Source organism: Zootoca vivipara, chromosome 8 (assembly GCF_963506605.1).
Source record: "Zootoca vivipara chromosome 8, rZooViv1.1, whole genome shotgun sequence".
NCBI classification, from domain to species: Eukaryota; Metazoa; Chordata; class Lepidosauria; order Squamata; family Lacertidae; genus Zootoca; species Zootoca vivipara.
This window is the reverse complement of record NC_083283.1, coordinates 22,554,184-22,579,563: the sequence shown is the minus strand read 5'-3', so window position 1 is coordinate 22,579,563 and position 25,380 is coordinate 22,554,184. Positions and strand designations below refer to the sequence as shown.

At 40.2% G+C, this 25,380-nt stretch overlaps 1 protein-coding gene across 5 annotated transcripts in view; it reads left to right on the top strand.

The window, feature by feature from the left end:
- VPS13B (vacuolar protein sorting 13 homolog B) overlaps positions 1–25,380 on the top strand; it is a 358,159-nt gene that overhangs the window by 257,943 nt on the left and 74,836 nt on the right. For 4 of the 5 annotated variants that reach the window (XM_035126123.2, XM_035126121.2, XM_035126124.2 and 1 more), the window contains exons 36-39: positions 835–1,239; positions 17,605–17,807; positions 21,381–21,588; positions 21,890–22,074. In XM_035126123.2, coding sequence (XP_034982014.2) covers positions 835–1,239; positions 17,605–17,807; positions 21,381–21,588; positions 21,890–22,074 — 1,001 coding nt within the window. Of the gene's footprint in view, positions 1–834; positions 1,240–3,826; positions 4,227–17,604; positions 17,808–21,380; positions 21,589–21,889; positions 22,075–25,380 lie in introns of those variants that run through there. The other variant, XM_035126125.2, reaches the window with a different exon arrangement.

The following is a 25,380-nucleotide window of genomic DNA, read 5'->3' as shown; positions in this document are numbered from 1 at the left end:
CTCTGGTCCTGTTGTTGCCATGTTACCTGGGGCTAAGGCATAGTTTGGTTTAGCATTACGGCTGAGCTCAGGTTCATGGTTCCTCTTCCCCACCACAAGCGGTGTATCAAGAACCAACTTTGGCTACAGCTCATGGGTTGTTTTGAGCAGGTGTGGGGAACCCTTGGCTCTGCAAATGTAGCTGAACTACAACTGCAGTCAGCCCCAGCAAGCATGTCCAGTGACCAGGAATGACAAGAGTTGTTGTTCATCACCATCTGGAGGGCCAAAGCTTTTCCTCACTTGGTCCAAAGTGAAACAAACCATGAACTCAGGTTTAGATGTAATGCTAAGCCAAACCATGGCTTACCTCTGGGTAGCAGGACTGTAGCAGGACTGGAGGAGAAGCAGCATAACCACAATTTTTCCTTTGCATAGTTTTACTTTAAGGATTCCCAACACTTTTACTACATAATTCCTCCCCACCCTCTTGTGTAAAACAATGCTCTTCTCATGATGTGTTTTGTTAAAACATTTGCTGGAAGGGCTGCACTTTGAATATTTATGAAATTATAAATACAATTAGCCAAGAACAGATTGCTGAAGAATTTGGGTTGTATTCAACTATGTTTTACTCAGAGTAGGTCCATTGAAATTAATAAACATGACGAAGTTAAGTCCACTAATTAATTAACTTTGAAGTAGGAAGCCAGGTTATTACCTTCTTTGAAAAGCAGTTGGGTTGAACTTCATTTTACAGTAAATTAATCGTTTGAGGATGCATAATTTTTATAGGGGGGGAAATGGTTAAGACAAATTTCTCTCTCCACCCCTACTTTCCTATTTGTCCCACAGCTGAGATAAATGTGGATATATCAAAGCCTCTGAAAGCAAATTTGAGCTTTGCCAAGTTGGATCAAATGAAACAATTTCTGAAAAAGATCAAAAGCAAAAGTGATGATGAGACTCAGGAGGAAAATGCTTCAGCAGCTGATAGCCTTCCAAAGAAGGATGACACATTAACACCCCAGTGTTACAAAAGTCAGATTTCTGACTCTGAAGACCATGGTGATGGAGGACAAAAGGCATCCCAGGAAAACTTATGGATGGACATTTCATTTTGTCAGAAGGTTTCTATCCACACCACTCAGATTGTCATTTCTATGGAAACTCGTCCAGATCCTAGGAAACCCTGCCTATTAACATCTTTATCAAATCTCAGTGGAAATTTGAATGTCAAAGCTAGCTCAAAGGGCAAAGGTAAGAACATTTTAAGTCCTACTTGTTTATCACAGTGGTATCATGAGAACGTTGAGATAGAAGCAACTTGAATTAGACACAAGGCACTGGTAGTACCAGTGGATTGACAGGCCTGTCTGTTGCGCTCATTTCCAGTACTTAAATGTAAGAGATCTCTAGAAACAATTTTATTCCATGGCTCACCTGTGGTTTATGTAATTTTGCTTAGATTTGATCCCTGAAAACAGAACTTCAATTCTGCTTATTATTGAATTTGCATCTCAGAATATGTGTATGGTTTAGTTAAATTGAGGAAACTGCTAATATAATTTAAGTTAAAATAATATATGTGCTTGAAACGGAAATAATGCAACACTTATAATATGCTTTGGACTCTGAACTAGAATACAATTTGTTTATATTGATTAATTTGCAAGCTATCAACCTGGGTAAAGCATTGGCTCCATAAGATGCAATAGCATATAAAAGTACAAAATGATTTATTGAATATGCTCCTGCATTATATGTGTATGAATTGCACCCATGACTGTGTTCTAAGAAACTTTGTGGTATCTACTATGGTATGTGCTCAGAGGATCAGTACAATTCGCCATCATAGGCCCAGTTCAGATAAACCAAGGTTTAGAACTCAAAAGATTGGTCCATGTGATCTTATGCCTCTTGCACATATTAATTGTTGCCACCACCACCTTTCTACCTAGGTTTGGCATTAGTGGTTAGTACTAACCCAGTGCAAAAATTAACCAGATAATTTAAGTGAGTTTCTGGATCAGTTAAGACAAAATGTGAAACCATGGTTTAGCATTTCAAGAATAGGAGCATTTGAAAGCTTCCACTTTCAATGTTGAATAAATCTGTTTCTTGTGATCCCCAGACACAGGAAACCACAATCTATTCTACCTGTGGTTATTTAAACAAACTAGTTAAAATCCTCTAGCTGTAGTTTCAGATCCTGATTATTAAGACTAACCACAGCTAAAATAAACATGTGTTCCCCCAGATTCAAACTTAAATTAAACCTTGGTTAATTCAAAACTAAAACTGGAAGCTTTCAGTTGCTCCCCTTGATGCATAAAGAGAAGAATGAAGAGATGAATATGTATGCCTGAGGCTCACTGCAGGGTGTTCTCATAATGTTGAGCCATGAGGGCTGGGGAATCTGTGTCCCTCCAGAAGTTGTTAGAGTCCATCTCTCAACAGTCTTAACCAGTATTGCCAATCATCAGATTTGATGATAGTTTTAATCTGGAAAGCCCCACTTCCTTCATTCTAGCGTTACACGATTACACATGAATTGGGCTTATGAGTGTACTAGGTTTCATTCTAATCTGGTTCGCTGATGTCAAATATATAAGAGTGAGTGCGGAGTGCTTTGAGGAGTGTGCACAATTCTGTGGTCTTTCCCTTTTTCCTGTGACCTGGTTTTCCTGGACCCTAGTGGGTGGCTTGTGAATATCACCCAACAGAATTTGAGACAACTGTCCCTTTTGTTCAATAAAACAATGGACTATGATTGCCATTATGGGAACAACTCTAGACAAACCTTGAGCTCATACACTCCGCTGCCACTTCTCCTATTGTGGCTCAGCCGCAAAGAGAAGACCAAAGAGCTTTGGCTTCCAATTTTGACTAATAGCAGCTTGTCATTTTGTCCAAACCAGGACAAACTATGGTTAACCTTAACTATAGTTTATTAAGGCAAGCTGGCTGCGTAAGCAAAGGTTCGGTGTTGACTTGTTTATATAAAACACAGATAAGACAAATTGCAGTTTGTCTTGATTTCGACAAAACAACAAATTGCAGTTGGTCAAAAGCAGAAGCAAAAACTTCCAGTTCCTTTGCAAATATACTCAAGGGGGGGGGGGTGTCACATGAGATGGAGACTCATCAAGGGTCATTCCCATAATAATAAACCATAGCTATTAAGTCTGAACAACTGTAGAACATTTGGTGTTTTATAGAAATACTGGAAGCATACTAAACTGGAGATGAAATACTGCTTAGCATATACTAAATCAATATGCCACAGATTTATTTATTTTTTTAAAAAAATGATAATTTAACCATCCTTTGGTTTGAAGTGGAGGGAAAATCCATTATGAAATTAGGATATTAAGTTCCAAATTTTCCCCACTAATTCCATTAATTATTGGAAGAACACAAAGCTTAACTGAAAAGCATGGATCATAAATGGTTTATCATTCCGTGTTTGGATTTATGCTGTTTTTAATGCTGTGTTGGGGAATCTCATAATAAAAGTCATTTAAATTGTACATTTTCCTCACTGGATATTGGCCAGGTTTTAGTGAGTTGGCATAAGTAGCTTAAGAGATAAAGATAGCGATTTGTAGCTGAGAAATATAAGTTCCAGGCCAAGCGAGGTGATTTATAGCTTTTTCATCAGGAATCTTCCTTCTCGGGCCAATAAATCTTAGCACTTTTTATTGTTTTAAAAGTTAAAAAATGAAAAATTTAAGGTTCATAGAACATGAAAGACTGTGGAAGTGCTAGAGGCCAAAATAATTTTTATCCATTAAAAAAATGCTGTACAGACAAGACAAGCTAAGGCATTCCCACCCTTTTCCAGTTGTGTCTCAATTGCAGCATGAAAGACCACCGGCAGGAAAGAATACACGGCATTTCTTAACATATTTACGTACTTATGAGCCCATCTTGTCAGTTCCGATCGTCCTTTTCAAAAGCTTTCCCTCATCTTCTCTTGCGTTATTGCTTGTCTGGTATGTTTCAATTTCTACAAGAAGTCCCTATATCTCCAAGCCCAGGGTCCTTCCTGTTATATATGAGGCTGTAAAGAGCAATTTGGCAGGCTGAGCAGTAGGTATCACTGTTTCTTGAACTTCATCCATCTGTTTCAGCAACATAATCCTAGTAGGTGGGTTGGTTGATTCCGGGTCTTGAAGGCACATCTTCATCTGCAAGATTTAAGCACAAGTGACTGCAGCTTGACAGACACCCTCACTCACATGCCCACTCACCCAAGTTGGCAGGTGGCAGCGGTGACAGGTAGCAGCGGTGACCAAGAGCAAGAGGCGTGGCCCAGAGAATCGGAGAGATGAGCATGAGGCGGCTTCTTTTCCTAGCCACCATTACCACTTGCCCAGTGGCTTGCTTGGGAAAGCAAACAGACACTGCCCCTTTCCTCATGAGTTGTGGTGGATGCTCCTAACACATGTTGCCACTCACCATTTCATTTCTTTGGGCAGGCAAAAGAAGATCAATGGCAAGTAGGAGCTGCTGCCACCATCTGCCTTCTGCCCCTGCCTGGAAGAGAAATGTGAAGTGGTGGTGGTGGTGCTATGCAGTGTGGCCATAGTGGGACTTCACAGTAGCTTATAGACCATTGATTCCCATTGATGATGGCATATTCCTCCATTCTAGAAATCTCCTCCAAATAGTTTTCTGATATGCGAGGGAGAAGCATTATAATCAGCCCTTCTCCCTGACATGCTAGGTAATTTTTTTTGCAGATGGGGAAGGGTCCTGGTGGGAGGAACCCATCATGTGAGTGAACACCCACCTGCAGTCTGAAGTGGCGCAGCTCAAATGCAGGTTGAACATTTCGATGAGAACTAGCACATTCTTCTGCAGTCAGTTATGCTCATACACATACATGGTATGAGCAAGACTGTGAATTTAAAATTTCGAGAATGTTTTTAATTCAGTAAGAACGCGTAATAAAGTCATAGCAGTGTCAGACCTAATTAAAATGAAAATTCATCACTGAAGGGGAAGAACATCACTAACCAGATTATACAAAGGGAAAGGCAAAGTGATTTCATATTTCTCTTACTGTAGCAATAATGAATTTGATAAAAAACAAATAAACCCAAAAAACCTCCCGGCAGTTTCTTGATCTGGCTGTAATAATTAATGAAATGAATACATTCTTGTTTTTAATCAGTAGCAAAGCATGTTTCATGTGTTTTAATCTCAGGCATTTCGTGTAATTTTAAAAATAGAAAATACTCATAGGAACAATAGGATAAATGCTAATGTTATACATTAGCTGGTAAAAAATTCAGATAGGACTGCCACAGAATATATATATTTATTAAAGTTTTACTGTGGAAATATATAGTTCCACAGGTAAGCGTAGTTTGCCTGAACATAAAATTGCAGTAGCTACATCTAAAAAGAGAGAGAGTATAATATTAAAAACATGTCAGTCGGCCCCTTTTTATTTTCCAAGTTTTATGGATATACCTTTTGAGCTGAATAGAGCTGATGTTGGCATATGAAACTAATACACAAATACTTCACTGTGTTTCGGGTTTTTACAATCGCATAACTATGGTGACCATCTGCAGCAGCTGCATTTTACGAATTATTTGCTGAAGCAAATGGCGTACAATGACAAAAAGTAGTCATCTCAGATGGACTGTTAAAAAAGACAAAATAGCATTGCTTGCCTTTTATACAGAATGGCCATCTGCTGTACAGATGTTATAATAAGGAATGACTTCAGATTCAATAATTTTAGAAAATGTTCATTAAAACCTCAACAATTTGCACTTGTTTACTTGAATCTGCATAATTCTCCCATGAGACAACACAACACACTTGGTTTTTTATTTTAGTTCTCACTAGCATTGGCTTTGATCCTTTTTGATGTGCTGACTTTAATAAACATAGTCAAAAGGCGCTGTTCAGAAAACATCATGGAAAAAACTACAAAGGAACAATTATAGCAGCAGAAACTACTCTAATCCCTTACTTACGCAAGCTATTTTTAGTGAAATATGTTTTTTTACAAATTTTATTTGACAGTATTTTATAAACAGTGTAAAAGGCCTCTTTTCCAGATGAGTCTTTGTGTAAGAGATGGAAGTTGGTTTGTAATGTAAGAGGAATCTTATGTGCCGAGAACCATTTTTAAAACCCTCACTTGGGAATGTGTTGTAGGCATGTTTCCTCCTTCGTGTTGGCAAAAACAAGAGCTTATGACCTCGGCTAATAACTTTAAAAGAGTTTCGATTAACTGATAACCTTGCATTAAAATATTTTCCCCCAGATATTACTAATTAGGACCTTTTAATCAGGAATTTTAATAGCTAGGTTTTTGTCCTACTTTGTACTTTCGTAATTCTGAAAAATGTGGTTTCCTTTTATTAGTTGCAACTTATATATTTTTTCTTTAAAAACAACAACAACACCTCGATCCATGTAGTGAAGTTCCACCCACAGAACATGCTCTGAAGGATCCTGCTTGCAGCGCTACTGCTTGAGTCTTCTGTGTGCAGAAACTCAAGCTAGCAGAATTCCACATGTTTAAACAGACACAGTGGTTATGCATGCCGTGTGGTTAGGTAGTCTGTTCTTCCGCTTGGAGCTAATCATGTTTCATATTTATGTGTGAAATGTTTATAATGCTTAATGTAATACTAAAAAAATTAGTGGTTTACATAAAAACAATAACAATCCTAAAAGCTAGATGAAAATAAGATTAAAAACAACAGAACGGTATATATTGCAAACTGAGCAATGCACAAGACAAAAAACAAAGTGTTAGAAGGTGCCCCGCTAAGTACGCTAGCATTTTGCACAGGCTGTGACCTCCAAGCTAGGTGCAAGTGAAGCTCCACAGACAGCACATTTAAGTAATCTAATCATAATGCTATCAGTGCATGGGCCACCATGGCAAGACAGTCCCTGTCCAGGAACAGTCATAGTTGGTGTTGTGCACTCTGAACCACTGAGGTCACCTGAGTCCCTAGATGACTGGCTACAGACTACACACCTGTAGAGGAAATGCAACACCATTCAGAACCGGTGCACAATCCATTCCTGGACCTGGGAACTAATTACCCACCCATAGGATATTTGCATTCTCTAGATTCAGCCCATGACTGCATCCAGGCAGCAGTTTAGCACCTGCTCAGCCTCTTCTGATCCAGATGTTACTGAGCAAAAGAGTTGGAATCATCAGTATGCTGGTAACACCTCACCCCAAATCTCCTTAAGATCTCCCCCGGAGACCTCATACAGATATTAAATAAGATTGGAGTTATTAAATGGAATTGGGTCTTGAGTTCTATACCGAGCTTTTAAAAATGTATATTCTGTTTAAAGGTCTCATTTAACTTTTTAATGCGAACAAGGGAACATGTCAGATAGATGTGTGTATTGTATGGCTCTAACTTACAATGCATTAGTATTCTCTCATTTTCTATTTTTCTTCAAAAACTCCTCTTATCCTTTCCCCTCAGGACCCCCCACCTACCGACCCAAAAACTCTGTATTCCAACCAGCTTTACTCAGCATGCAAGCAGTAGCTGGTTCTGGCATTTGTCTAACCAAAAAGACCATGGCACAGCTAGGAGATGGGGCAAGTGAAGAAGAGGGTCATGACAGGTTGTGACACTGAAGCCCATAGCCCACTGGTGGGTCCTAGGCCACTTCCACTATGAGGAAAGGTTGTAGCAGTTTGGAACTTTTTTCTTAAGTTTCCTTTATTGCACCTCACAATAATGCAAGCAAAGCTATAAATACATTTTGCAAACAGTTAGTCCTTAAATGGTCCTGAGGTGGAAGGAAAGCGTAGTGATATATGCATTCTGCAAAGTGAAAGGAGGAGATCCATTTAAAACAACAAACCTCTTTAGCCAGAAAGGACTTCAGTGCCTTGGGCTAGAGAAGGAAATGCAGTGAACTGTATAGCTGCACTTCAGAATAACATCTGTTGTGGTTTTTATTGTGTGTGATGTTTTATCTTTAAATATTCAGCAACACAAACAAAAAGAAATAGTCTGAATTTCTTCAAAATTATTCAAAATGTAGTGCAGTGGAAATATTTGTGAAATATTAGAAATCAGAGCGGTTAATGATGAGTATTGAGCAGAAAACATTCTTCCCCAATTGAGAATTAACTGGTTCTCATGAGAGAACTCTACTAAGATGTTGCAATGGCCCTTGGATGCTTCAGATCTGAAAGTTAGCCTAAGGAGAAATAAAACATCAAATTAATTTTGACTACCTAAAATAATATGCTAGAGTAACAATCCATTTACGGCACCCAGAAGACCTTTGTTACTTTTAGAAAGAACTGTAAACTCTTTCCAACACTTGAACAATAGGAAATGAATTCTTTGTCAGTAAAAGCCAGAGGACAAACTAAACATTTTAATGGCCACCGAGGATTGAAGTGGAAGTTCAGCCTGTAGACAGCTATACAAATCACTAACGAACTGTAATGAATATTGGGTGTAGGCATCAGGGTCCTGTCAGTTTTGACACTGTGTCCCAAGTAGCTTAAACACAACACTCAAGGAAAGGTGGAGACCTCATCAGGTCTCTAACATCTGGGATTTTATTTGTCATTTTGGCATACCCTACAAGCGCAAAAGAAAGAGTAAAAGGGGATTATCCTGACAATGAAATGAGTTACTGAATCTTGTGATAATGAAAAGCAGAACAATTCTAATTCCTTTCTATAGTCCCTGAGGTAGAGGTGCGTTTATAGTTCTGCAGAACTAAATGTAGGAGGGAAGAACAGATGGCCTAAAATCCATGAAATCAGACACCACCTAATCCCAGGACTGAGTACCACTATTAATCCTGGTCAGGTTCCCTACTGTTACTTTATAATAGAGTTCAGAGTTGCTACTGATGAACTGGCATGTCCTATCCCCCCCCCCCCCCCTAAAAAAATTACAAATTAATTTGAGCTTGCTGATTTTGGGAAAGAAAACTCTCAAAAGATATATGCCCATTAAAACTGTAGTTCCACCTGCCAGTTCACTTAGGAAAGTGCAAAGCAGGGATGACATTCAGATGGACTGATCTTAAACTGTTTTGTTCCTTTCAAAAGGTTTTCCCCCTTACTGTTACATTCATAATGGATGTAATCGCATATCCTCTGAGAAAGGAACATTTTGTTTATTAAATTGATGTATGTGCTGTGCATGACATCGGTACGTTGGAGTCCTGGACCCGACACATTATATTTTACTATTATAAAACTACTATCAGAATATTGTTAGCTGTAAAGTTATACTTTGCTGGAACAGCTGGGATCTAGTAAATATAAGATGGAAGGGAGACTCCCGAGATTAGGGACACAATCTTCCAGAAACTTTTTCTGCACATGCTTTAAGAGGGGCTTGCCCTACAGAAAAATGGAAAGTGTACTTGGGAGTATTGCTACTTTAAAATGTTCTGTCTGAACTGAATTTATTTTAACAGCCACTCCCATACTGTCATTTCCTTACTTCCCAGTTGGGTAGTAATAAACTACGGTACTATACTATTTTCAAGCACAAGGCTTAATTGTTTTGAACTGCATTTTTGTCATCATTTATTTAGCAGATCATTTTATGCATAAAATAGTAGTTGACTGAAAGTGAAAAAGTGTCCAGAATTAGGGTAGTGTTTTCTGTGAACCAAGTTGCTGAAACAAAAAATAAATCAAAAATTATCAAATCACTGGCTATCTTGTGATTTCCATGCTGTTTAGCATTCAGTATTGAACATGATGTACCTGCTTAGCCTTTCTTAAATGGAGATGAGCTCATTTCATAAAGATAAGCATCTTTGACTTTGCTTCTGATTCATCACTGGCCTGAACTCCACTTGAACCTTGTTAGACACAAAACAAGCAGGACTCCTGGCCCAGGCTATAAAATATAATTAAGCCCTTTTGAAAAGATGCGTAAGAGAGCATTGCTGTCTGCCCCTCAATATATATCCCACTACCGCCAGCACAGCCAATAAAGTTAAATCAAGCACTGCCTGCAATGGATTAAAGTAATAGATGTTCCTGAATTCTTTGTGTTTGAAGTACTTGAAGAAAATACATGCTCAAGCTGCCAGAGCTGCTGTAATGCAGGAGGGACATACATTAATGATGAATTCAAGGATTTGGTCTGTTCAAGGTCATTAATTTCTGTTTACCATTGGTAACACATCTTGTGTTTTTACAGAGCCCACATGTGGCCATATACAATGCTGAAAAACTCTCTCAGTGAAGAATGGTTAATTGGTAATGCAGAAATATAGTACTCTTGGGGAGAATGAACCATCACAAGACTCTGTTTCACACTAATGAGAAATCCAGTAGTCTAATTCATTGTACTCGATCATTGCTAGCATTTTCACTTAACTTGATGTCTTCTGTTTCTTTGCTGATGGTGTTGGTCTGGTCATTCCATTTAGCACACGATTTCTGTTAACTGGTGTACCTGCTCAACAGCTCTGTTCTTTCAACTTTTAATATTCAAGTGTGTGAGTCTCTGCATAATCTTTTGAAACCCCATTGACCATTTTAAATTGGACAGTGGGAGGATCTGAGAAAGAACACATCTATATGGGGGCAGCGCTTCCTTTGAGCACTTGCAGTGACCCGAGACCCTTTCAGGGAGTAAATAACTGCAGAGTACGTCTCATTAGTTTTAAGAGCATAAGCCCATTAGATACCGTATGTCCTGGTGGATCAGGCCAATGGCCAATGTAGTCCAGCACCCTGTTCTTATAGTAGCCAACTATGGAAAGCCTGCAAGCAGGAATTGAACACAACAGCAATCTCCCCATATGGTTCCCAGCAACTGGAATTCACAGGCAGTGGCAGCTAGTATTGGCTATTAATGGGGATGAAGCAAGCTTACTTTTTGTCTTGCTTGTGGACCAAAAACGAGCCGGATGTAGCTTGAAGGCATTATAGATTATGTGGAAGAGTTGCAAGGGAACGAAATGGAAAGGCGAAGGGTGCTCGAAGATTTCCTCCTCCTTACAGTATAACATACAAATATAATTATGTATCTATACTCAAATACCCTGGGGAAAATACAAAATACATGAACCACTGGAATTTTGCTGTTTGTGAATAGAAGGCCCTTGCTCTTACTTATTTGCTCCTGTCAACTATCACTGTGCAAGATGTTTTAATATCTCATTTTCAACAAAGATAAATAAGTCAAATGGTGGAGGGCAGCCTTTGGTTTTATAGGATTTTAATAATTCAGTCTTGATGTAATTGTCATGCAAATCAGCTTCTGGATAGTATCCAACCACAGACTTGTGGATTTGTCAAGTGGTCCTAAATCATTTCCAGCTGTATAAAGAATACCTGGATATTCTTTGCTAACATATGTCATCCCAGACTAATCTTTATAATGACATACAGAAGCCTCGTTGTAAAGAAGCCCGGTTGTCTCTTGCTCCGTCAGCACGGTGGTACATCCGAGTGCTATTATAGATCAAAGCAGAGCCTGACAATGTAAGGCTGGCAGCATTTTGTAAACATCATCCAAACCAAGTGCTTCATTTTTATTAGTCTCCTGAAGGGCTATTTTTAAAAGTCGTGAAACTGCTTGCTCCTTGTCCTAAATTATTGCGCTCCCTGAAAAGTATGCGAGGGCACAGCAAGCGGCGGTGCAAGCTGAGCGTGTTAACCTCTGGATATCACAACAGTCGTTTGCGAAGATACGTTGATTCAGTGAGCTGCCACATCAGGTTGAGTTGAAATTGTTGCTGTGATTTAATCTGTTTAAAGGGAAGAATAAATTCTTCGGTAGGTTTTTGAGGGAGGCCGGAGGAAGCTGTATAAAGTCCTTTGGGTGAGTGTGAAGGGGAATTTCACTTCATTTCATCTTTTCAAGTGGAGCTATTCAGTCATAGGAAAGTAACCTTATAAGTTCAGCTCATACTTTGTAATTCAACCAGGTGCTTAGAAATCCTAAAATAAGACTCTGGGCACACTGATATATGTTCCATTGGTGCTTCTGCGCTTCTTTCCTTTAGGATGCAAATTCCGTTTGTCCACACATGGCAGCCTGTTGAGATTTCTCTGAATGTGATGCTCCACTGAAAGAAGCTTTACTAAAGCCCATGCCTTATTTCACTCACCATTATTCTTGTTGTATGTTCATAGCTGTCTGTCTTCAGCTGTTTTTTAAAGTACTTACTCTGTTAACCCTCTCATGATTGCACTTTGTGTGACTTCTGACTGAATATTCCCCTTCATTAGGTGCGCTGTGATTTATATAGCAAGATTTATTTCACCTCAAAGACGGAACAGAACAGCTGAAGAAGAAAGTTATAATGTCCTTGAGGAAATTTCTGGCTCTTAGTAAGATTAAAATAAAAGAATACATTTCAAAATTGTCCTGCATCCCAGTCCAGTTCTTTTGCACAATGTAAATCATCATCGGTTGAAATTCATAGAGCCTTTTTCTTTTATAGATCATTGGGGCTTGAATGAAATTCATACCACTTGGAATGTCTCTTTATCACTATCCCACCTAATTGAAAATACAGTATATTCCAGCACTGATGCTGTTGTAGGCTTCTAGATATGCCCTTTGGTGCAAAGTATACAAGGCCTTTCTTGGGTCAGGCTTTGTGGTATAATATTTTTACAGGGCCAAGCAAGCCAAGTGACAATTTTAGCTATGCCAAGGAAGCAGAGTGCGCCCCGGGATCCTTTTCAACATTAGAGAACAGTTTGGGACACACCCATCTGGTCACAAATGTTGATGTTTAGGGCAGTAGAAAAGTTTTGGGGTGGTTCTGTGGCTCAACAGTTATTTAAATAACAGGTAAATAGGCCTCAGCTTTTATGGCCCGCTCCCATTTATGTTTAGTGATGGTAGGACTTGGTTAACCAGGATCCCTGGATAGCCATAGCTGCATTTATTACAAGCAGTGCAACTAACTTTGGAGATGTTAGCTCAGTGAAAAGGTGGGCGGGTTGCATTACATAATTCTGCATTGCAAAAAATGCCTGCTGGTCCTCAGAAATAAACCTTTCATAGAATCATAGAGTTGGAAGAGACCACAAGGGCCATCCAGTCCAACCCCCTGCCAAGCAGGAAACACCATCAAAGCATTCTTGACATATGGCTGTCAAGCCTCTGCTTAAAGACCTCCAAAGAAGGAGACTCCACCACACTCCTTGGTAGCAAATTCCACTGCCGAACAGCTCTTACTGTCAGGAAGTTCTTCCTAATGTTTAGGTGGAATCTTCTTTCTTGAAGTTTGAATCCATTGCTCCGTGTCCGCTTCTCTGGAGCAGCAGAAAACAATCTTTCTCCCTCCTCCATATGACATCCTTTCATATATTTGAACATGGCTATCATATCACCCCTTAACCTTCTCTTCTCCAGGCTAAACATACCCAGCTCCCTAAGCCGTTCCTCATAAAGGCATCGTTTCCAGGCCTTTGACCATTTTGGTTGCCCTCTTCTGGACACGTTCCAACTTGTCAGTATCCTTCTTGAACTGTGGTGCCCAGAACTGGACACAGTACTCCAGGTGAGGTCTGACCAGAGCAGAATACAGTGGTACTATTACTTCCCTTGATCTAGATGCTATACTCCTATTCAGAAGCAGATGTAGACAGGGGTTAGCAAACCTTTTCAGCAGGGGGCCGGTCCACTGTCCCTCAGACCTTGTGGGGGCATAGCTGCCAAGTTATCCCTTTTTTAAAGGGATTTTCCCTTATGCTGAATAGGCTTCCTCGCGAGAAAAGGGAAAACTTGGCAGCTATGTGGGGGGGGGGGCTGGACTATATTTGGGGGAGGGGGGGAATGAACGAATTCCTATGCTCCACAAATAACCCAGAGATGCATTTTAAATAAAAGGACACATTCTACTCATGTAAAAACATGCTGATTCCCGGACCATTCGCGGGCCGGATTTAGAAGGCAATTGGACCGCATCTGGCCCCCGGGCCTTAGTTTGGGGACCCTGATGTAGAGCAAAAGGAAGGTCCTTATTTCTGGGACATTGCATTGCTCTATCTTAGTACTGTAGCTTTCTGCTATCAATAATTAGCTAAAGATACGTGCAGATTGCAGCTTGATATTAAAGGGTTGAATGTTTATGGGCAACTGCAGAACGACCTGGTAACAATTTTGTTGCAATGAGTACTGCACATAGGGAAGGAAATGGGGGTAATTTCCCTCTCTCGTTTCTCTTTCTTCAGATACCTCATTAGAGTCCTAATGAGATCTTAAAGGGGGAAGTATTGAGGGAGGAAACTTTATTAGACACAAAGGATATATGTATCCCTTTGTGACATGATTTTAAGAGGGCAGGAAGAGCAGAAAAGTGAGGAAGCATCGCTCCAGTACTTTTTTCATTGCAGGAGTGATTTTGTCACTTGCAGGAGCACTAGTTGCCAGTGCTGAAAACTTCATTCATTTACCTGGCAAAAGCCTCTTCCGCTCTATTTTAAAAGACCTAAAGGTTTATTGGTTCTTTACTTTTAGAAAGTAGCATTTTTAGTCCCTCAGTGGTCACCATGAGCTCCTGCACTTCAAAATTTACCACTAGCCCAGTGTGCGGAGAAATCCATTCAAGTGAGAGTGAATAAGCAGCAATAGGTTGGCATAATAGACTTCTCACCTCTTGCCTGCTTTCTTCCCTGAACATGCATAGTCAAGAGCCTGCTTTCAAATCTTTTTTTATGACAGAGGACCTGAGTGAGTCAGGCATGTACTGCACCTGTGCACAATTGTGTTTTAGCTGTGGGTACAGGAAGGTAGCTTCCGTTGCATTTCCTACTATTTTTATTTACATCACCCTCTTACACGTTGGTGATACTGTTTTCCCTACACAAGAAATGGCACTCACACCTGTACAACAGAGAGATGATCGCACGGGCCAATGGTCAGTAGAGTATAGGGCAGCTTCTTGTGTTATGTGAACCTTTGGTCCACTCTGGGTCTCTTAACCGCGGTTTAAGAGAAGTCCCCTATTAGGATTGCACTGTCTCTGTGAGGAGTGTGAATCTGGTGCCTGTGTGGCTTTGCTTTGGCATGTGCGCCATTTTGTAATCCATGTACAGATGTTCTTTGACAGAGGCACCTGAGCAACACTTGGTTTGGGGCCTGAGATTTTTCGCAAATATTCATTGCCAAAAAATAAAAAAATGGCTCGTGCACATTATTGTTCTGTAACATAAACCTTATTTTTAAGGAGCAATAACTCAATACATTTATGAAATTATTCTTGGCATGATAGTTTCATTTGGAAATTTACATTAAGGAAGCAGACCCATTTTTCCTAATTTCTAAAAAAGATTCATAAGCAAATCCCTCTGCTTCTTCCTCCCCCAGCACATATTTGACACAGGTGTGTCTACATTATACATTGGATAGAGTTTTGACTTATTAGAGTTCATTTTTTTAGCAGACATTTGAAAATCCCATTCTCTAAAACAGCTGTCTGTTGTAGGCCCTAGGTGTTTTCTTAATCTTTCATCTTTTATAAATATTAAATTACGTTAGAAAAATAAGCCTTAAGCATTACAAATTAAGTATGCCGTAATTTAATATTCACAACGATAATTCAAAATATGAATAGCAAAGTTGGTAGTGGAGGGGAAGACTCCCTGATCCTTAAGTCCACTGTTACACAATTTAATGTCCTAAAGTGTGGATGGATGGATGGGAAATAGGTGCGGGACTTCAAACTACAATAGAAGTGTATGGAATTATAGGCAATCTTTTGCTCAAATAAAATATTTTTGGGACATTATATCTAGCAGTGTAATCACTTCAAGGTGTTATAAACATTAACTGCAAATAGTTATGTTGCTTTTTTACATATATCAATTTATTTTGATAGCATAGCTGCCAAGTTATCCCTTTTTTTAAGGGAAATTCCCTTTTGCTGAATAGGCTTCCTCGTGAGAAAAGGGAAAACTTGGCAGCTATGTTTTGATAGTAGAAATAGCAAAAGTGGCAAAATATATTCAGTGAAGAGAAGGTAGAGAATGGTCTATTAGCTTATGTAAATTGTATGCAACTGTACGTTCTCCTTCGTTTTCTTTCTTTCTTTCTTTCTTTCTTTCTTTCTTTCTTTCTTTCTTTCTTTCTTTCTTTGTTTCTTGGCAATGCGAAAGTGCCTAGGTAATGAAAGCATCCGTTTTCTGCTTTAAACTAGTCAATGTCTATAGCTACGTATGTAGAAATTGGGAGGAACTCTGGTTAAGAATTTCAAGATATGGTTTGTTGAAAGAAGCCAGGATCATGCTGTTGTTTATGATCCTGGTTGTTACTGAAGTTAGTAAATACATGATTTAAAAATGAAGCTGAGTTTGCTCCAGTTTGTTTTAAAACCGGAAGTTGCTGCACTGGAGGCAGAGAGCAATGAGCGTTTGAGCCTCCTCCTTACCTTCTTGCTTGTTCATGTTTCTGGAAGAGGAATAAGAACTTGAATTCATATTATTGTTCTAAGGTACTTTAATCACCGAGTAATAATTTGCAGAACAATCCACATCACAGCTGCTGCCCAGCAATGTGTGAGGGAGCAGCAGAGCCGCCATCACATCTGTAGCCCAGAAAGAAGATATGGGGCAGGCAGCCTAGTTTGGGCCCAATGCCATCAAATGACAGCCGTGGGGTTGGCTTGGGATCCAGTGGGATCCAAGAACAAAGCTTTGTACAGCTTGTGGTTTGTCTAGAGTGAAACAAACGGCAAGCCTGGCTTCAGATATAAGATAAAGTCAAACCATGGCTTTGCAGCTTTGCATGGTAGTTGCAGCAACAGTAGGGCAGGGGAGCAGCCAAGTGGCTGAGAATTTACTCTTGAGTACCCACACTCTCCTGCTTTCATGTTTAACCATGGTTTTGGCTTAGTGTAGTTACATGTGAACTGGCCTCTGTCTTTCAACCTGTAGCGTTATGCATTGTATTAACAACTAGGCAGACAAAATCACATTTCTTAAGCTCCCTCTCAGCTGGAAAGGCTGAATCCTTAGCTCTTTTTAGTCACAGTTCAAGGACATACAGTAGATGACTTTGAGTATGTAAGTGCCTGAAAAACCTTGCAAGATAAGGAAGTGGTTTTGCTGCGGAATCGTTTGCATTTGATGCCTAGTTTTTTCTCCAGTCAAGTAATATTTTCAAAAATATTACACTTGTGTTTTTAAATATACAGAATGAGAAGTTCTCTTTGTAAGTTGCCTTGTGTTTTCATATAATATGAAATTAGTTGCTCATGGAATAAATCGAATGGTAAAAATTACTGTTTTATGCACAGCTATGGATGGACCTACAGTGGTACCTCGGTTTATGAACTTAATCCGTTCCGGAAGTCCGTTCTTAAAGCGAAACCGTTCTTAAACCGAGGCGCTCTTTCCCTAATGAGGCTTCCCACCGCCGGTGCCCTTCCACCGTTCGGATTCTGTTCTTAGACCGAGGTAAAGTTCTCAAATACTACTTCAGGTTTCGCGGAGTTGGGAAACCAAATCGTTCGTAAACAGGACTGTTCTTAAACCGAGGTACCACTGTATATTGACCTTCCTTTCTATGAAGGAAAATGATACCAATGCATTTAAGAATGGGTTTGTACACACAACTGTAATGGCATTTTTATTTTATTTTTTGTCCATTTGAACATTAGGAATCATTAATGGATCGTCATTTATGCTTGACATCAGTGATATCCTAATTAAGACAAGTGTCCAAGAAAAAAGCAGAACTCTGGTTGGACCTGTTTGCTGCTCTGTGGCTGTAGAAGCCAAATGGTGTAAACACAGTGGTAATCCTGGTCCAGAGCTGTCAGTTCCAAAAGTCTATGTTGATGTGAGAGGTGGACTGATGCAGGTTTGTATATGGATTATGTTGAGTAATTCTTATTTGTTTAACTGTGGACAGTGTTAAATTGAGGAGCATAAGGGGGAAAAAACCCACTAGATTACAGAACATTTTAAACCATATGTAACCCCCCGCCCACAAATATATATATATGTGTGTGTGTGAAAACTGACATTCAGTTTTGAGTGCCCCTTAGGAAGTATCTGATTGCTAGCAAAACCCTCTTCAGCACTCTGTGCTATGCAAGCACGATCCTGGTTTGCAGCTCTAATAAGTAAACATCAGTCGTATAGCAATATTGGAAACATTCACAGGAATCACTTCGTAGTGTTGATTGTGACAGGTTTTTCATATTCATTTTACAAAACCTCCCCTAAACTTGAAAAGAATCCAACGTTTAGTGACTAAACGTGGCAGATTGGCAGATGTTCCAGAGCCTAGTTGGTGTCTGTTTGTTGTTAAAAAGTGCCAACCACCAGAAGCAGACGTTCCATTGATCTTAAGAGCCTCCTGGTATCTGGCATTTGATAGAACCTGAACCGCAGATCCATCTCCAGAGAAAGGGGGCAGAAGGGGCAGAGGTTGGGTGTTGGTAAAGACATCAACCCACGGAAGCAGCCCTTTGGGGAGATTACATGACCTATTTGCTCAAACTCTTTCTGCAACCTTAGGTCAGTGGCCTATTTTGGGAGAGAGGAGGAGGAACATGAAGACAATCAGTTGCTAGACAGCGGCCTTGTTTCTGCCACATGCTCAAGCAAACCTTGGCTTAGCAGCACTGTGCAAGTATGCTGCCTCCTGCCTTGCTCTTCACTGGTCCTTTCAACTGCTGCCAAGTTGGGACTTGTGCTTATGCTCTCAACGCCACTAACCACAAGATGCAGCCAAGTGAAGAGAGAGTTTTGCCACGAGCCTCAGTTTGAATGTCACTGCTGTGGGGGAGAAAAGCATGGGGTAGAATTGGTGTACTGTGGCAGCTAAGACTCTGAGCCTGGAAGTCTGCTGTTCAATTCTTACCTCAGCCATGTATTCTGAAGAAGAAGAAGAAGAAGAAGAAGAAGAAGAAGAAGAAGAAGAAGAAGAAGAAGAAGAAGAAGAAGAAGAAGAAGAAGAAGAAGAAGAAGAAGAAGAAGAGGAGGAGGAGGAGGAGGAGGAGGAGGAGGAGGAGGGGGGGGGAGGAATTTGGCTTTGATATCCCGCTTTCTCGAAGCTACGAACATGAGTTTGACCAAACTGCGGGAGGCAGTGCAAGACAGGAGTGCCTGGCGTGCTATGGTCCATGGGGTCACGAAGAGTCGGACATGACTAAACAACAACAACAACATCCCGCTTTAGCACTACCCAAAGTAGTGTCAAAGCGGCTAACATTCTCCTTTCCCTTCCTCCCCCACAACAAACACTCTATGAGTTTCGTGGGGCTGAGAGACTTCATAGAAGTGTGACTAGCCCAAGGTCACCCAGCAGCTGCATGTGGAGGAGCAGGGATGTGAACCTGGTTCACCAGATTACGAGTCTACCGCTCTTAACCACTACACCACACTGGCTCTGCTGCCCCTTTCCTTTGCTATATTGGGGGTAAAAGTGACTTCCTTTACAAGATTGTTGGTGTGTGGGTTGTTTGTTTCTTTATATAGCGTCATCTGTTGTAGATGGTGCTTTACAAAGAATGAGAAAGCAAATCCATGTGCCAATGAGTTTACAGTCTAAAAATAGACACAAGAGAAATAAACAGAGGGCAATAAACCTCTCCCTCTGTTGATCCCCAGTAGCTGATTTTCAGAGGCCTGCTCCCCATGAACCTGGAGGCAGCATATAGTCATCATGGCATGTAGCCATGGGATGCAGAGTAAAACAGAAGAAACATATATGATTTACTGGGATTATTATACACAGTACAACTGATGTAAGGATTACAGAAAGAATTTACGTGATGAGCTTTGAACACTAGAAAAGTCATTACATTTCTGTAATGCCTTCTCTCCTCTTCCTCATCATCTTTGGAGGCCTTGAAGGAAATTGCAGGTGCTAGTTTTAGCAACTGTATATGACCTTGATAAATTGGGCATGTTCTGTCTCATATGGAAGCCACGTTTACAGCAGATTTTCTTATTACACCACCCTAATTCTCACAGGCATCTGAGAGGCCACTGTGAGAACAGGATGCTGGACCAGCAGGCTCTTCTTAAATTCTTAATCTTATTCCTTTCAATTTCCTTTTCTTACCCACCATTTCTAAAAATGAAGTGGCCAATGACAACAACCAGACCCCACTATCCTCCTGTAGATTTACCTGTGCAATCTAAGCCACAGAGTACAGAGCAGGGGTGCCTACTTGAATAATATATTGGGGGAGCAGGTAAGCCACACCACGCATAACCAATCACATGATGCCATGCACACAAACCATTTGAATGGCAATGCCCATCAACTTGGAGGGGGAGGTCTCCTCAAATACTTTAGCGGGGGACCTCAGCCCCTAGGAGTTGGCTCCTATGGTGCAGAGTATGTATACAGTTGTACCTTGGTTTTTGAACAGCTTCGTTCTCAGTTGTTTTGGCTCTCGAACGCCGCAAACCCAGAAGTGACTGTTCCGGTTTGTGAGCGTTTTTTGGAAGCCGAACGTCTGACGCGGCTTCCACAGCTTCGGAAGCCACGTCTTGGTTTTTGAATGTTTTTGGAAGTCGAATGGACCTTCGGAACAGATTCCGTTCGAGAGCCAAGGTATGACTGTATTGCTGAAAGTTGCTTGCAGAGCAAATAACAAGCCAAGCAAACAGTTTGAGTATCGTTACATTCTCTGGGGACATTTTTTGAACTGAAATTTTATTGATAGATAATATTTGCTGCATCTAGTTGTCTTGTGGAAACCATATTAGATCTAGGCGTCTTTTAATAAGAACTATTAGAGCAATAATCCATGGCTCAAAAAAAAAAGTGATGATAATTTCACAAAACAGCAGAGGTATTACTACTATGGTGCAAGTTTTCCTGAATTCCACAGCATCCCATCTTCTTCCTTTTTTTCCATAGCAGAGGATCAGCTTGCCACTGCTCACCTTCCCCAAACATATATCATAAGGAAGATCCTAGTGTCTTCTTAGTATCTGTATTCTATTAAACTGATTGACAAAAGGCTATTCCTGTTTTATTTTTCTTCTTCTCTGGGGGTTCTCTGATTAATTTTAAAGGGTATTACATCCCATCCTAGACCTCTGTCTCTTTTTACTTGACCTCTGCTTTCAGAGGGGCAGAGCCAAGAGTCCTGTCTTTTCTGCTTGCTACTACAGGAGGGTATAAGTTTTATTTTTCTTTGATTTAAGGAAGTTCACTGTGAGCTGTCATAAGAAACCCTGCTGCTAGTTCCTTGCACTCAAAATCTTTCCCACTATAAATAGCTTCTGCTTTTTTAAAAATATTTCAGGGCCAGGGTCTAAATTTCTAAACCCTTCAAGATGCTCAAGCCTGTTTATCTGATATGTCTGGAGAATTCCTAGAATAAACTTGCTAGCAATTAAGCTGGCTTCATGAATGGCTGAACACAAAGTGCTTAAATGTTGCTAAATTTAGCTTTCTTTTTATAAGGTTTTTTGGGGACAAGAGCATTTGAACTGCTTACTTCTTCTGCATGAACTTCTGCAAAGTTACCTTGTCCAAGAAGGCAAGATGCACTGGCAGAGCACCGATCAAGCACATTTGGTGCAGAGTCCTACAGACAGGAGCCAGGGTTCTAAAACAGAGCATACGTCAGACGATCTGCGAACAGGCCTCTTTCAATACATACAAGATACAGGTACAAATAGCATTTTGAAAACGCACATCAATAACAAAATAATTTCAGTAGTAGGCTATTAAGGATCACTTTCCTTTAACAGCATTTTTTTGGTAATTAAAGAAGCATCTGGTAGAAAACTACCTTTTTATGTCTTTCCATTTTACTATGACCTTTTAAAACTTAGGGAAACTGCTTTTTTATTTTCCCTCTGTTTGATCCTAAGAGATTTGTTTTTAACTGTTTTGGTCTCGTAAACCAGCATGCTCCCTTTTTAGAAATTATATAACCAATTACGGCTTTCCCCCTCCTAATTTGATAGATGCACAGAAACTACCCAGTGCCTATGAAGTTGTGTTTTACAATGAAACGGAGGATAACCCAGGAATGATGTTATGGAGATACCCAGAACCCAGAGTGCTCACACTTGTGAGAATCACTCCTGTTCCCTTTAACACCACTGAAGATCCTGATATCAGTACTGCAGACCTGGGAGATGTTCTTCAGGTGGGTAGGGTTTTTGTTATTTTGGAAAGTATATTTTCACAGTGCTGGTGGGAGGTCATTTATTATATATATTTTAACACATCGCTGGTTTATAAGGGTAGAAGGGACTTAGGATGAGTGAAACTGTTGGTTCTCGATTGCTTAAAGTTTGCTTTAAGCTTTTGATTTGAATAGACTTGAGAAAAGAATAAGAAAAACTCTAGCTCTCTACAGACATAATGTTACAGGGAACGAAAAGCATCAATACTAGGCTATAGGATCACATACTGGCCCATGGCCTGGACCAGATTTGTTATTCAGCCTGCTTAAAATTAACCTAGAGAGAATCCTAAACACCTGTGCAGAATCCTGGATTAAAGCCTGAGTTCCAAAGGGGTGCTTGCTAACAAATATTAGTATATTTATTTCATCTGTTCATACATATGAAATATTTCCATGGAGTTTGGGGGTCCACATACATCCACCATTGTCACTCTGTTTAGGGTCTTTTGGGGCCATCAGCCTATCTAGACAGGAAAAACCTGGCTGCAGTAATCTATGCTCTGGAAATCTCATGAATGGGTTAGTGCAAGACTGTTTGGAAATTGCAGCTAATGCAGAATGCAGCTGCTGATTGTTGCAGACTTGAAGCAAGCTAACCATATAACATCAATTCTGCCACAGCTTCACTGGCTACTTCCATGTTTCCAAACCAAGTCAAAGCCCTAAGCTTTGGAACCCAATTCAAAGCCCTAAGATATTGGAGCCCAGCATCTTTTGGAGCCTCTCACCTCATGAGCCTACTTGGACCCTTTGATCTTTGTCTGAGGCCCACCTCCAAGTGCCCCCTCTGAGGAAGATTCAGCGGATGACAAGGGCTTTGTCAGTTGTGGGAAGCTCTTCCCAGTGAGGTTCACTTAGCACTATCATTAACATCCTTTCGACACCAGGTGGAAATATATCTCTTCTCCCAGGCATTTGATGGATTACTATGTCTTTGCTGCTGTTCTAATGAGTCTGTTCTGTGAGTTGGCATCTGTCTGTCTTCAGAGACAATGGAGTGCGCCTCTGGGGGTGTGGTCAAACTGCTGTGTTAGCAGCACTGAAGTTACCTCCTCGGGGCAAGCCTGGGCTGTGTGTAGGGTTGCCAGACTCAATAGAGTACAGGACTTCTGTGCCTTTAATTGCCCTGCTCTCTTTTGAGTCTGGAAACCTTAAAGAGAAACCAGAAGACCCTTTCCTTGGAAATTAAACAAAGGGTCTGCTGGTTTCTCTTTAAGGTTTCCAGACTCAAAAGAGAGCAGGGCAATTAAAGGCACAGAAGTCCTGTCCTCTATTGAGTCTGGCAACCCTAGCTGTGTGTATAGGCGGTCTTGGGCTGCCCAGACAACAAAGTTCTTGTATGGCTTTTATTGTGTTGTTTTTTTTCCTTTTATGTTATGCTTTATTTTCTTACAATTTTGAAAGTCACTTAGAGACTTATTGTAAGTCACTTAGAGCAGTGTTTCCCAACCAGTGTGCCTCCAGATGTTTTGGGACTACAACTCCCACCATCCCTAGCTAGCAAGACCAGTGGTCAGGAATGATGGGAGTTGTAGTCCCAAAACATCTGGAGGCACACTGGTTGGGAAACACTGACTTAGAGCATCAAACAACTAGTAAATTGAAATAGGAATCACAATAGTAGCCTTTTCTGAGAGGTCCAGGGTTGTCCCCATTTCAGCAAGGATAAAGAAGCCCAGGCTCCTCCAGTATTAGGTGGGCTGTCTTAGCAAGAAGCAAGGAACTGCTATGGAAAACATCAGTTTTTATTTGTTCTCACACAGGCAACTCCATGTTATGACATGGCTGGACCCAGATTTTTTTGGGGGGGGTCCTGTTCAGAATGTTACAAATGAAATATAAAAACCAGAAACCATTTAAAAATTTAATTTGCTATTTTTATCCAATGTAGGTTTAACATTAAAGTTGCAAGCTTAGGCTGCAACTTAGTCACATGACATGTAAATTGCTTTTGTTGGTCCCAAGTCAGTTCTCTCCAGCTAGACTATCTTGAGTTTTTATATTTGAAATGGCTTGAACTTTTTCTCCCTTTATGTGGGAATGTTCATTTTAACAAATGTCAGGAACTCTTTGATTTAGCCAGATTTCATCGATTCGAAAAAGAGTCTGTTAGGAGGAAGAAGAAGAAGAAGGAGGAGGAGGAGGAGGAGGAGGAGGAAGCAAAACATTATATGGTTATCAGAAGAGCATAAGAGTTTTGCTGAGACTCAGTAGAGGGAAAACCTAGTTAATCAGCCCAAACTTTGGAAGTAAATGCAAGAATCCTGCAAGATTCGTTTTCTTTTTTATATTTGATTCCAGCAATATGTATAATAAAGTACAGTACGGTAGTTCCTTACCTTGAAGAGCTTACAGTCTAACATTCAACACAGGGGGATCTAGGGGAAGGGGAGGGGAAAGGAAACTTTGTAAACAAAAGTTAACTGTGTCAGAGCTATAAAATAGCTATAAAAACCCAATGTGGTTTTGCATGAGCAGAAAATGACCTACCATTTCCCACCCTCCCACAGTATAAATCCATGCTGTTTTGAAAGGTTACCTGATCTCAAGTGGTTTGAGGGAGGCGGTGTAGAATGGAAAGCCCCACTGGATCTTCAGGTCCAACCAAATATGTGCTATATTTCATTATATGTATCACTGGAAATTTTAGGTTTAAATGAATGGATCACATTTAGGGCAGATTTATTGTCTAAGTGCATCAATAAGCCTGGGCTTGCCTAAAGTATTCCTGCACTAAGAGTTTATGAGTTCGGTATTTTCAACACTATGTTACCCTATAAATAGACCGCTTTTTAAATACTTAGTTGCTGCTTAAAACAGTGGCTAAAGGAAGTATGGGCTTTAGAGCAATTGGCTTGAGATTTACTATAAGTCATAACTTCAGGAAATATTTGACATGGCAGTCAACAGGAAACTAATTATGATCAGCGTCAAAGGCATTAATTTTTCCTTTTAACAGAGAATACCTCATATTTGGCTGATTCTGTTTCCTTTTTGATTTGCATTCCCCATTGAGACTGCAAGGTTGAGCTGGCATTTGAGAGGCTGGGGAAAGGACTTTTTGGAAAAACCACAATTTTTACTGATGTCTGACTCATTTCTCAAATTTCAGAAGCAAGTATTTGGGAAATCCAAATAATTTGGGCATGACAAGGTAGTGAGTTAAGTTCATAGCATTAGCAAGGGAAGATACAAAAGTTCTGGCACAATTATCGACAGCAAAGAGTAACACTAGCCTGTTCTAAATGCTAGTTATAGCAAACT